The sequence below is a fragment of the Cibotium barometz genome, chromosome 9 (genome assembly GCF_041138505.1).
Source record: "Cibotium barometz isolate CiBa-2024 chromosome 9, ASM4113850v1, whole genome shotgun sequence".
Taxonomy (NCBI): Eukaryota; Viridiplantae; Streptophyta; class Polypodiopsida; order Cyatheales; family Cibotiaceae; genus Cibotium; species Cibotium barometz.
In genome coordinates, this window is record NC_141054.1 from 58474125 (window position 1) to 58488463 (window position 14339).

Below are 14339 nucleotides of genomic sequence, written 5' to 3' on the forward strand. Positions count from 1 at the left end.
CATGCATTCGAAACTACCTAACATGCATTAGGAGCTACCGGTGCATGATACTAATACCCGCCATGCATTGGAAGCTACCAACATGCCTAGGAAAGAAGCTCCTAGTGCATGCCAGTAGCATCTGGGTGCTATCGGCATGCATTGGAAGCTACTAACATGCCTAGGCTACCAGCATACATTGGAAGCTACTGTCATGCCTAGGTAGCACCCGGCATGCATTGGAAGCTCCTAGTGCATTCCGGTAGAACTTGGTATGCATTGGGAGCTACCAACATGCATTGGAAGCTACCGGCATGCCTAGGTGCCTAGGTACCACCCGACATGCATTGGAAGCTCCTAGTGCATGCCGGTAGCACCCAACATTAGGGGAAGGTTGAGGTCTATGGGGGCCCTTTAAGCTGCCATATTATGTTTTTAAGTACTTTTGCTTAAGGACTCTAAGCATACTTTGACTAGGCCTGACAAGGGGATCTTTATGCATTCATTATTTGAATTTCTATTTTTTCAAATATATATTTGCTTGAGCTAAAATGGGGGTAACTTTTTGGTTTCCCCAAATTCAAAATGGCTGGAAAGCCTTCCCTCCTCTCTTCCCTCCACGTTTAGCTCCCCCCCCACTTTCTCTCTCTACATTCTCTCTCTAAGACGCCCTCGTTTCTCTACCACTCTCTCTCTTCCCCTTTCTCACATTTGGGTGTGCCATGGCTCTGCATCTCTGATTAGTAAGCTTCCATAACCTCTGAACTTCCAAATGCAGATATCTCACACTCTCTCATCCTCCATGCCTCATCTTTTTATCATTTTCTGCTCTCTCTCTCTCTCTCTCTCTCTCTCTCTCTCATGTCTTTCCCCCATTGAAGTGCAGAAAATCCCTCTGTCAACCTCCATAGCTTCAAAGCTTACCATTTTCCATTCTTGCATTGTTTACCATACATATCCCCTACTTCTGTCTGCAATCTACATCTCTCTCTCTTTCTCTCTCTACTGCATTATGCTGCAAAACCTCAATCTACCATTTTCTATGCCTCTTGCCATCTTCCTTGTCCTTTCTCCTATTACCTAATCAGAAGATCTATGACCTTCTAATATTTTTTACAGCAAAACTTCATTGCACTCTCCTCAGAATACCCTATCCTCACTCTTGCATTGTGTTCTACTAGAAGGTCTTTTCAGCATTGCCTAACCCTAAAGAAAATGCCACTTGAAGATATATCTAACAGAGCCCCAAAGTTCAGGTTACATGTAGATTTGGCTGCTGAGTATGCTACAATCCGCAGCACAAAATCAAGTGGTGTGACCGATGTGCCATTGGGTACTCTTCGATCACAAGGGCGAAAATGTATTGACCTCTGGACGAATGGATTCATATACCCTATTGACCCGCTCACCAATGCTCCACCTCATTTTGTTAATATCACTACATTTCTTAGTTATGTAGGTGATGGAGCTAATGGTCTATTTGGCTACTGTAGGAGGCTTTCTTTTGTTGCAGCTCAGGAATCGCATTCAAGACTGCATTTCCGAGGCTTATGGCTTGAGTTGCAGAAGCAACACAAGAAGGACATTGATAGGCTTGAAGAAGTGGTGAACAACTTGAAAACTCAGAATCAGGAGCTCCAGCAGAACAACTTTTTGCTTAAGCAGGCCTTTGATAATGAACGGGACAAGGTGAATGCAGCCAAACAGGATGCACGAAACAAGCAACGACATCTTGCAAGCCTGAAGAAGCTTCCAGTAGGCTTTCGACAACGGAAAAGAAAGCGTCAGTCCCTAGAAACCTTGGCAATCCTAAGTGGAGCAAGAAAACGACGTGTACGAGCAACAAGGTAACTTCTATTCTTGCCATTGTTTTGCAGGCCTTTCTGTTTTGTGAAACATATTGATGTTATTTTGTATTTATGTTCCATGTAGAGATATTGCTGGGGATATGATGGGATATGAAGGTGGTGCTGAGGAATGTAGAGCAGGCATATTGAAACATGTTGTTAAGTTATCAGACATATATAAGCTGCTAGAAGATCCCACATGCAAAATATCTAAGCAAATCCGAAACAGAATTTCTGGAGAGCTGCAAAATATGGTAAGCCCCATACAGATTATGGATGCATGTGATAGTGCTGGTGTCAGTAGGAAGGGATATGAAGCCATCTACAGGGTGTTTACACTAGGTCATCGTGCAAAAGGTTTTCTTCGACCCATGCTACCAACTCCATACAGTGTAACCATGGCAAGAAAAAGTGCAAACTCAGAAATTGCGACCATGTTAGGTGGCTACCGTCATGTGGAGGATGCTCTGCCTGTATGTACTACAAAGGTATTTGAATACAACAAGTACAACAATGTCTTTATTGATTTAAGGACCCTTCAAAGAGCTATGATTTCTTATTATGGTCTAAGCATTGAGGAGTGCCAAGGTCAGGCTGTGTTTGTGTTAAAGCTTGATGAGTGTCAAATTGTAAAAGGACGAAAATTAGAAAGAGTCAGCCTAACACTTATGAACAGGGCTATGAAAGGAAATCTGGAACAGGATGATAATCTTCTTGACTGTAGTGCACAAGCCTCAAATTCCAACAAGGGAAGTCAATCTCAGGGAAAAGATTACTATGGAGTGCAATCAGAAAAGAATATATGGTGGTTGGCAACATTTGAGCTTCCACAGGAGACAAATGATACATTGCGATGGTACCTTACCCGAACAGGCATCCCAAATGTCATATCATTGCAATCAAAAGGAGAAACTTTGCATGTGGAAGATGCAGGAACATTTACAGTTGAGTGGCACATGGCAGGTGATTTAAAGACATTGAAGTGTATGCTGGGATGCAAGCTAGGAGCAAATACTTTTTTTCCATGTATTTATTGCTGCCATTCAAAATCAGAGTATATTGATCGCGGCAAAGCTTCAGGCAAGGTTGCAGCCACCAAGACTACCAAATCTCATGCAAAGGGCAAGAAAAATGTACAACCAACTTCAATGAGTGCAACGCAAAACAAAGATCCAAAGAAACCTATGCAATGGGTTAATGGCATCATGAATTGTAATACCAATTGTCTGCCTAATCGTGATCAAGAAGATATCTCATGGAGCCCTATATTAGAGATTCCACTTTCCCGTGTTCATATTTGCACGCTTCATGCTAGGTTACGCATAATGGACAAATTACTGAAGTTACATATCAATTATGCATGGAATATGGAGCCTGAACATCTTCGCAACGAATGCATCAGTAAGCTGGAAGATGTCCTTTCAAGTGTGGGGCTTCATGGTGGTGCTGTAAAGCTGACTAAGGATACTAAAAAGTCAGGACCGGGTCAGGATAATCCAAACAAAATATGCATGGGTGGGTCCAAAGCAAGACACCTTCTCTCAAATTACGAGGGGTACAATAGTCACACAAAATATGAATTATGGAAGGCCATTTGTGAATGCACCACTTATCGTGGGAATAATGCAGAGCTTGGTCTCAAGCGGGCAAGGCTGTGGGAGTCACTTGACAAAATGATTCAATTGCTAGAAAAGGCTCCACTTGTTGCCGAGGAGATTGCAAACTTGAAGACTGCAATACATACATTTACTCAGCAAATGGTTGATGCATGGGGAGAAACACATATCACCCACTATATGGTATTTACCTTTCTATCTATTTACTGATATTAATTGCCAAATAGTAAAATTCTGATATGATCTTTGTTGCAGCACATTATATTTGCCCACGCACAGTTTTTTCTCGACGAATATGGTCCAATGGCAATTTGGAGCACCCAAGGAATGGAGCGCTCTCATTATCAAGCTAAGGCAGCATACTTTAAGAACACGCGACATGGTGGAGGTGGTAAGGAAAAAAGTAATGCCTTGCATGAGATGTTTAATTGGTTTTATCGCAATTTGGGAGGTCGACGTCGACAGAAACCAAAAGGGCAGGTGTCATTACTACGAAGGGTTGTAAAAAATGTCAATCTGCAACGAGCAATTGCATGGCGAGCATCAAGTGCCGTGCATGGGATGCGTGAGTGGTTCGCTGCGCGGAGGCGTATGGGTCGAAAATGGGTTCCATATTAGAAAATTGTAACCTTTTTTAAGTTAGAGCTTTTTTTATTAATGTCGAGATTTTTTTTATTAATAAGTTATTTTTCAAAAACTATATAAACCTGTGAAAGTGAGTTTTAAAATTACATTTTCACGTTCATTCAGTCGTGTAAGTCAATGGATGGCTAGAACTAAGCACACTGCGCGCAAAACTGAGAACCCAAACGTACCGTCTGGTGCACACAACTTAATACACGCAGTAGCCGCGGCACAGGCATTTCAACAAGTGCAAAAACGTATCAAAAAGAAGCATACAAGCATGGACAGAGAGGTAGAGACCAGACAGGAAGATGTACAGCCGGATGTGTTCTCAGGACTGGACAATATTGAGGATGTCTCCAAGCAGCCTGGAGACACCGGCTCATTTAGAGCCACGCGTACACCATTCCCCCGACCTCTCTAAGAGGCTGAGCAGCAGGAGCGTGTGCTGGAAGAGCAACAACGCCAGATTGATGAGGAGGAGCATAGAAGAAGAGAGCAACAGCAAGCCCTATTCCCTCAGCAGCTACAAGAGGAGCTAAGGGTCGCATTTGAGGAAGACCAGGAAGCACTTCTGTGTATTGAGCAAGAGCAGTTTCAACAGGCTGCTGACTTCTATGAAGCAGAGGAAATAAGCCATCGTGAAGAGCAGGATAGGCTCTTAGCACAAACACTACATGAGGAACTTGAGAGGCGTCAGCCCCCGTCTCCACCTAAAAAACAAAGAATAAAGATTCGTGTCAAGAGAAAGAAGGAACGTGCAAACAGGCAGCAAGAGGTGGAGATGGAAGATGAGGATCGACGACAAGTAGAGGAGCAAAGGGAGAGGGAAAGACTGGAGCAGGAGGAGCAAAGGGAGAGGGAAAGACTGGAGCAGGAGGTGCAAAGGGAGAGGGAAAGACGGGAACAAAGAATTCAAGAAGCACGCAGATTAAAACAAGAACAAGAAAAGAAGAAGGCAGAAGCAAGTAAGAGAAGACTAAATCTAGATCCAGCCGAGCAAGAAAGACGAAAAAAATTTAGAAATGATAGACAACCATGGGAAGATAGGTCGCATCCACCACCACCCCCCGTAGCCAACAAGAAGAGAGGATGGAAACCAGGGACCGTGGCTCTGCGAGAAATCAGAAAGTACCAAAAGAGCACAGACCCCATCATGGCGAAGGCCCCCTTTGCAAGAGTTGTAAAAGAAGTCATCGACAAGTACAGTGACAGGGTCACTCGGGTACAGAGTACGGCACTGGAGGCCCTCCAAGAGGCGTCAGAAACAATTTTGGTCTTTCTGTTTCAAGATTCGGTGCTGTGCCATGCTCACGCCAAAAGGGTGACCCTAAAGCCTGTTGACATGGCACTTGCACTACGTTTACGTCAGGATAAAGCGCTCCATAAGGAAGGCTTTATAGGATAGGATTAATCTTTTAGGCGGCGGCCTTTGTGCCTTTTGTAATCTCGACATTGTAATACATTTTTTTGAATCTACAAGATATTGTCAATGACTCGTTAACCAACGTATTCATTTGTTTCAACTGTTATAAAAGCAGACATTTCATTTCTTGTACTGTTGTTTGAATGAGAGAAACTGTTGATCATGTATTAAGAGCCTTAGTTAAACAGGAACAAAATTTATATTACTGATAAGGTGATTGTGAAACATTATCTTGTTTTACGTGGCATTGTTGTTGGCACTGAACAGAGGATCCTTACATAGTGCAGAAACAAAATTATATTGAATTTATTTTCGGTCCGAAAAAAAGGCTTAAAGCTCAATAAGGCCTTAGAAAAGCTCAGGGACAAAAAAAAAGTTATTTGGTGCTCAAAATCACCTGGTGAAGTCTGGCATTAGATAGAACATTTTTTATAAAAGCAACAGTTTTCTTTTTTTTTATGGTTCTAGGCAGAGTAATCATCAAAATAAAGTGCACACAATGCATTTTTTTGTGAAAAAATGATCAAAAAATGGGCTGTGCGCTACGGCGCGAATTTAAGCCTGCCCTGCATTTTGAAAGGCTGAAATTCGCGCCATAGCGCACAGCCATTTTTTTTTAATTTTTTGACTCTATCCAAGAGTATGTGCACTTTTTTGATGAAAAATATGCTTACAAATATCAAAAAACATAAAAAATTTTGATTTTTTAAAAATTGTTCAGATTTTGTACTGCCAGATTTCGGCTGGATGTTAAGTGACATTCAAAGAACAAATATTTGATCATTATCAATGAAATTTCTTACACATTCACATGCCTGCCAAAAGTTTAGAGGGCATAGTGCTGACACATCAAATAAACAAGAGAAATGGTTCAGACTTCTTAGAAACATTACAATTAAAAAAGTATACATTTTGTATTGATTTCGTAGAAAGAAAATTACAAGTTCCTGAGAAGATTTCTGAGAGCTTCTTTAGCTTCGTCACTCTGTGTGGTTTTCTCACCTAGGCTATTAGCTATAATAATAGGATTGGTTACACCTTTGGAGATTGAAGTGGCACAGTGGCTTAGCACGTGGCCGGTGTAGTTGCCTGCAAATGTGTACATGGCTGCCTCCCTGCTAATAAGTATACATTTGTTTGCATTATTTGCTAGCCCATCTTCGGTGAGAACCCCACTTAGAGCTTTACACTTGATGAGCTCTGCTTGTGCCTCCTCAGAGTACTCTAAATGGATTACTCGAATAAATGATGGAGAGAGGCTAGGAAGGTAATGAATCAGGGAGGTGTCTCGTCCATCGGATTGCACACGAACTCCACCTCCACGTGCAGCAAACTTGTCAAAAATATAAGCTTTCTACAAGAGAAAAAAATCAGGTGTTAGTAATAACTCACTTATAAATATGAAGGCACAACTTTGATTTAAACCCACCTCAATGTCATCATCACATTGGCTAATGCGTGGGTTGCATATGTCTATACTGCTTCCACGCTGCTCAACTGATGTATCTACATGCAAGCGCTTATGTGGTTGAAATGCTTCTTGAGGGACACTTTCATACTCTGCTGCTACATTTTCTATAGCAACAAGAGCATTGGAAACAGTTGCCTCAATTGTACGTTCTGTATCATAACCTTGGAATGCTAGCGCTTTGGTAAGATCATGGTCATCAAAATCAATCTGTACACCTGCAGGCTGTTGCTCAAGTGTGTCTTCTTTGCAGAAACCAGACCCAATTGCTAATATGCTTAAGGCCTCATCCTCCCTTAACCCCAAGGATTTACAAATGTCATCAAGGAAAAGAAATTCCTTGTTATCCATGATGATGGGATTCAAAGTGGTTACATCCAACTCAGGGATCTCTTCCACAATTTCATCCCCTTCGAGGTCACGATGAGGCTCTTCATCCTCAGTTGACCCTTGTTGGAGAAGCACCAAGGCCATGGACGCTTCAGCTTCTTCTGAGAAAACCTCTTCCACCTCGCCTTTGGATTCCTTCACAAGAGCTACTTCCTTTTTCACTGCCTTTCCCTTCTTTTTTTCTGTATCCCTGGCTTCTTGCAAAAACAGTGCTAACGTCATATCCCATGAAAGGAAGGTGGTGCCTACATTACCAACCTGCAATTCATAAACGGTGTCATCATCTTCGACCCTATAATTGCTAGATGTAAGCCCTTTCAAAAATCGGTTGAGCCTGAATCGGAACGACTTGTCACCATGGTACAGATGCCTGATTAAGTCCACTGGAACCCATTTAGTGGTGGATTCAGGCAATTGCACGACATATTGTGCCACTACATCATTCATGTACTGGACCTGCTCTTGAAAAGCCTCTGCATGAAGGTCTATAGTTTTTTGCATATCGATCACCCCCTCAAAAATGGCGATGTTCTCACCTGCACCTGCTGAGAGCCCAATTTTCTCAAGTTTTGCGCGTAGCGAGTTAGAGCTTGAAGCCATGGCGGGATATTGAAGGGAAATAGAAACTGCAAGATCTTAAGAATGAAATGAGCTTTATAGAGCAAAACCTATTCTTATAAAGCATTCCACTATAAAGTTTAATAAATTTATAGAACATACTTAAAAATTTTAAATTTAACAAAATTAAAATCCAAGTTGCAGTGAAATACAGAGGACATTGGGACTATGGTGCAATCAATAATTTTGTATTCAGAAGTACACCGCTACAAATTATCGCCCAAAATCACTCAAAATGTTACCTAAGTCTGCAACTTAACAGTCTTTCAAGCTAAGGGCCCTAGGGGGCTCCAATGACACACAGAGTGTATGTTTCTCTGACCTTTGACGCATGGGTCGATTAGAAACAACAAACTTGAATTGGTTCCTTACATTAAAGGACATGACAATACGATCTCTCAACTGAGCAAAATTCCAATCATCATTAACTACCACTGTATGCTCCTCTCCTGGGTGAACTTCAATATGAAGTTCTACCTCCTCCCTAGCATAGAGATCAGAGTCCAAAGCCTCCCATTCACCATGCGAGCATTTCCACCTTCTAATAGGGTACACCATAGTTAGATTTTGCTTGCCTATCTGATACCTGCATCTTACCATTGACATTACCGCTGAGCACTTTATTACATCGCCCTTATGTTCTACCACCTTGGTGGTCCAGTCGCCTTTTAGAAATGTATCTAGAGCTTCAAAGGCCCCATCTTTGCTTATCCACATTGTTGGGGTGCGATGGAACTTGCCTGCTTTGAAAATAGCAATAAACACATGTAAAGGCATGAAAAGAGATACACTTATCCTGTGGGATCCATATGCAGCCTTTAGGCTTGACTGAATGTCATGGAAAATCCTGCGCTGAAAGCTCTCCATTGTAGTGGGGTCTGGAATGGGCCATTCCGGGCTATTTAGTGCAGGAGGAGAAATTGGCTCAAGTGCTCCAAACCTTCCCCTCTGTGGCACAACATATGTTGCAGCAATGAAAAATACTCCTCTATTTGCAAGTTCGGAACTTGTTTCCCCAGCATACATAAGCCTACCTAGATCAACATGACATGCTTCGAAGGTCCCTGTAAAACATTCTAGAGGCTGCCATTCCACACATGTTGAAGGAAAAACATCTGCATACAATAGAATACATTGGAGTTCTTGATATTCACATAGTCTTCATGCAAGCATTTCTCCAAAGCAAAGAAACATTAAACAAGGACTGAAACTTACAGTTAGTTGGGAACCGTGGTGAGTTCTCATCTTCAAGATGTATTTGGCTTGAGGTGTAAACATGTTGCACCTTTGCAAGCCGCTTTCCATCCTTGTTGCAAACTTTGAATTCTAAGATCCTTCCTTTCCAGTGATGGCTTGTGGAAGCCATGTGCCTTCGAGGAACCTTGTGTGCACCCCTCAAACTGGGCTGCATTGTTATCCACATGAACCGCTTAAAAACGGTAGGAATCCAATAACCTTCATCATCCTGTACTGTGGAAATAGCCATGGACTCGATAGTGGATGATGGCCTGCGTACACACTGAAGAGCCATAGATGGCCCAAATGAAAAGAAAGTGAATGTTAAGAATATGGCAAAAAAGCAAATACCTGCTCAGAGACAGAGAGAGAGAGAGCTAGCTAAAGCTTCAAAGAAGTTTGCTGCAAATCCATACACACACACACAATACACACACACACACACACATGCACACACACACAGAAAGCTAAACCTTCAAAAGAAAGCAAATGAGAGATTGCATTAGGTGCCTGCATGCAGAGAGAGAGAGAGAGAGAGAGAGAGAGAGAGAGAGAGAGAGAGTCTGATAACAGAGCTTCCTCTAGAGAGAGAGAGAAGGGCTGATAACAGAGCTTCCTCTGAGTAGCTGGTAGCAAAGAGCTTTCCTCAAAAGAAAGCTAATGAGAGATTGCATTAGGTGCCTGCTTGCACACAGAGAGAGAGAGACCTAGAGATAGAGTCTGATAACAGAGCTTCCTCTAGAGAGAGAAAGAGGCTGATAACAGAGCTTTCTCTGAGTAGGTGGTAGCAAAGAGCTTTCCTCAAGTTGGGGATGAAGATAGGGCTGCAAGTGAGGGTGTAGTGAGTGGTAGATGGGGAAAGTGGGTTAGTCTAAAAGGGAGGAGAGAGAAACACGCCCCTACTTTTGGAGGGAAGAGGGAAGTGAGGGGGGGGTAACTTTTTGAAACTTTTCCTTTAAAAAAATATTTAAAAAAAAGATATTGAAGATTTTCTTTGCTGGCAGATCTGAAAAAGGCAAGATTCCACCTTTGACCACAAGATTTAGGGTCTTAATCAACCCAACGTTTTTGTACACATGTATTTTTCCTATTGGCCTTCACACTAATCATCTCCTTAATCTCATGGCAGCTTAAAGGGCCCCCATAGACCTCAACCTTCCCCTAATGCATGCATTAGGAACTACAGGTGCATGTCGGTAGCTATCGGCATGGCTTGGAAGCTACCATATGCCTAGGTAGCACCCGATGCACAAGGCTCCTCGGCTTGAGTCTTAGCTTGTCCTGCTTGCTCTATGAGGAGGAGGTGGTTGTTATGTGGTGACGACCAGAGATTCCCATGTTCCCATATTCCAAGTCGCTGCCATCATGCTTTTTGTCTTGAAAGATCCCTGCCCCCTCCACGCAATGAATTCCGGGGTGCTAGTAGTGGAAGTAGCACTTCTTGCGCGCATGGCAGAACCTCTCACTCGGGGCCTCGCCCACGGATATCCGGACACGAGACTAATCTCTCGGTTCTTTCAAAACTGAACCTGGACAAACTTCCCTAGCCCAGAAAGCACGGGCGATTCCTCCAGGATAGTTTTATTCTGACGTAGTCAATAGCCTTAAAACTAGCCAAACTGATCCGACCGAGCCCGTAAGTCTCATGGTCAGATCAAGGAAAAGACTTGCACTTGGATCATAGAGTCCAACGCTTTTCTACTCATCAAGAGGCATAGCCGTTGATTCTTTTCGATACAAGGGTTATCCGAGATGTACTTTAACTATCATAACTTAGCAGAATTGAGTCTCGTTTTAGGGATCCATCAGTCCAGCCTAACCCCATCCAATTCCATGGGTTAGCCCAACCACTATAGTGTTGAGATATCGAGCTTGTCTAGTGAGGCAATGGCCTCTGATGACCCGCCTAGGGGATAGGCCCCACACTTACACCACTGGCATGGTTGGTGAGATCTTGGGTGATATACGGCCAGTGGGATGACAGGTTGTGTGACAGCGATTCTAGAGAGTGGCATAGTTATAGCGCCAGCTCATTTAGTCGGGTTCACACTATAGAGAACCCATGTATGTATTGGTTGAGTACCTTTCATATTATGAGTACTCTTATTCTTGTATATGGTGTGTTGAGTGTTGAGTGAGAAGAAGAAGATTTTTAGCCTCTCACCTTGTGTGTTCTCTGTTAGGGTTTTGTGAGTGTGTGTGTGTGCTTGCAAGAGCTCAAGCTCTCTTCCCCCCTGCATCTTTTCATGGTATCAGAGCCTGGTTCGTGCTAAGGGCTGAGCTGCAAGCAAGAGAACCACAGGAAGCGGTACGAGGGTAAGAGTTTCAACTACTCTTCCCTATTTGTGTTGGTGACTACACCCTTGTCGGGAGCTCTACGGGAGGCACCGGCAACGATCTCTGATTGAGGAGTTTTCTTCGCGGGAGTAAAGCTATAGGGCAACTATACTATCCTATCGGACAAATTTTTCTGGGCCAAAAACGCGTTTCAGGCGCGTCTGGACCTCCGTTTCTCAGAAAGCAGGCGATTTCAAGCACTGCGGGTAAGTCATCGTTTCTCTGCATAACTCTATTTTTAGAACTGAAGGAAGACAGATTGACTATGCAGACACTGTGGGTGCTGCAAAAAGGTCTAGAGCAAGAGCCTTAACTAACCAAACTAATCCGACGACCAAACCGATAAGTCTCATGGTCAGATCAAGGAAAAGACTTGCACTTGGATCATAGAGTCCAACGCTTTTTTCCTCATCAAGAGGCATAGTCGTTGATTCTTTTCCATAGAACAAGGGTTATCCTGGATTTACTTCAACTATCGTAACTCAATAGATTTGAGTCTCATTTTAGGGATCCATAACTCCAGCCTAACCCCATTCAATCCCATGGGTTAGCCAACCGCCCAACCACTGTAGTAAAAGGATCCATTTAGGAATTTGGTTATGTTTTACCTCGGGTACCAGGGAAAAGAGTTCCCAGGCCCCCTAGTCGGCGCTTCAAGCAAAGTTCAAGATTGTCACACCACTTACACACCCAATATGAAATTGCCTTTTTCACAGATTCAAAAATTTCTCTTTTTCCATTTAATTTCTTGGATCTCAAGTATCATGGGAATTCCTCTTTTTGCATTTAATTGATTGAATTCCAAATGTCATGGGAATTCCTCTTTTATCATAAAATTTATTTATCTAAAATTTCTCTTTTCTTTAATAAAAATATCCATTATTTCAAATACATCAAGAATTCCACTTTTACCATTTAAATGATTGAATTCCAAATGTCATGGGAATTCCTCTTTTATCATTTAAAAATTTATCATGCATAAAATAAATTTATCTAAAATTTTTCTTTAAATTTAAATAAAAATATCTATTAATTCAAATATGCCAAGAATTCCACTTTTACCATTTAAATAATTGAATTTCAAATGTCATGAAAATTTCTCTTTTATCATAAAATTTTCTCATACATAAAATAAATTTATCTAAAATTTCTCTTTGAATAAAAATATTCATTATTTTAATATACCAAAATTTCTCTTTTTCCATTTAATTACATGGATCTCCGCTATCATGGGAATTCATTTTTTTCATAAAAATAAAATTACCAAAAATTTCTCTTTTCTTTAATTAATTATTTATGCATAAACACTAAAAATTAATTTTCCAATAATGTGATGAAAATCATTCTTTTAGCATAGGATGACCAATCCTAGAATATGGTAGGAAGTCCTCTTTTCACATTATGCATAAAAATGAGCTATGTATTAATTTCTAAATTTTTCGCCATAGCTTCGCTGCTATTACTGATAATTTTTAATATTTCTAGAAAGAATAAGATTTTGTAATACAATTATGATAGAATACTATCCTTAGACTTAAATCCAATTTATGGAATTAAATCATAAATTTACCGTAATTTTATTAGTTCAAAAGCATAAAAAGGCCATTCTCTTAACCTCTAGCTTAACTAGCATAGAGTTTGATTTTTGAATTGAGAATTTATCAATGAGAAGCATCCATTGACTTTTCTCTCTTTCGAAGGTCTATGGCAAAATAGCCTTCTCTTGCAGGGCTACGGCATACTATTCTTTCTTTAAAAGAAAAGCTATGGAGTTTTGGTCTCTTCCTCTGAAAGACCATAGCAATCTAAGCTTCTTTTCTAAGATATTAGAGGATATATACATCTCAAGCTCTAGGATTACCTTGAGGCTACTTGCTGCCTTCTTACAGTTTTTCCTGTGTAGAGACCCTGACAGAATCAGCAAATTGTTTCGGCCATAACTCTCTGATAAAAACTCAGATATGGTCATATAGCCAGTCAAAAGAACCAAAAGTTATCTGTTCTACAAGCTACCATGGGTAGAATAGGCAAAAACATCTGTATATAGCCACAAGTGCACAATCTTTAGAAACACATTGTTTTTTCACATTTTTAGTATACATGGACTCTAAATATGTAAAAGTACTCTAAATATGACCTCTTATCACCTAAATTCAGAATTCTATTTTTGGAGATACTTATCTCTTAATAGAACTATTCTTGTCTTCTTATTTCTTTTAGGATTTTTGGAGCTAATATTTTTATTCTAACACTTTCCTAATGTTTCTAGCCTTATTGTCTCACCCTTTTCTAAGTGCACTCTCTTTCCTTCTTGAAATCTATATTAAAAGAGACACATACATACGTGGCTTGGGAGGGACCTTACAATCTTCCCCACTTAAAAGATTTGAGATGTCCTCATCTCGCGAGCTCGGGTAGTATCTAAGTAAATCCTCCTGTCTCTTTCAAAGTGGTGTCCCCACACTAGGTAGAAATCTTCTTTTATCTAAACATTGTTCTTAAAGAGTCCTTTATTTCATGTGTTTGGCTCGTTTTGTTGTGCCTCCAAAAGGTCTTTATTATTCTAAAGTTAATTTGCCTTATTATCCTAATTTCATGCATCCATATACCTCTCATATGATATGAACCTTAGAATTCCTTATTCTATACCCCCATGTAATATGGTACTTAACAAATTATCATGGAAAAACATAAGGGAATCAATCGTTTACGCAATCTAACCTATGATAGTAATTTCATAATCTTAGTACCGTCTTGTAGATTACCTCTATTCATCATGCACATTACTTCACATAAAT

General features: G+C 41.0%; 2 protein-coding genes across 2 annotated transcripts; one reads left to right on the forward strand and one right to left on the reverse strand.

Moving 5' to 3' along the window:
• Positions 1-1020: 1020 nt before the first annotated feature.
• Positions 1021-5774, forward strand: LOC147635764 (uncharacterized). The gene is made up of 6 exons (XM_086802313.1): positions 1021-1826; positions 1912-2610; positions 2660-2676; positions 3075-3625; positions 3698-3922; positions 5760-5774. The coding sequence occupies exons 1-6, from the start codon at positions 1195-1197 to the stop codon at positions 5772-5774; spliced, it is 2139 nt and encodes a 712-aa protein (XP_086658439.1). The 5' UTR covers positions 1021-1194.
• Positions 5775-6429: 655 nt separating this feature from the next.
• LOC147635765 (uncharacterized) lies at positions 6430-9621 on the reverse strand. Its single transcript, XM_086802314.1, has 3 exons — positions 9184-9621; positions 6922-9083; positions 6430-6846 (listed from the first exon to the last, which is right to left on the reverse strand). The coding sequence occupies exons 2-3, from the start codon at positions 7948-7950 to the stop codon at positions 6430-6432; spliced, it is 1446 nt and encodes a 481-aa protein (XP_086658440.1). The 5' UTR covers positions 7951-9083; positions 9184-9621.
• Positions 9622-14339: the final 4718 nt, after the last annotated feature.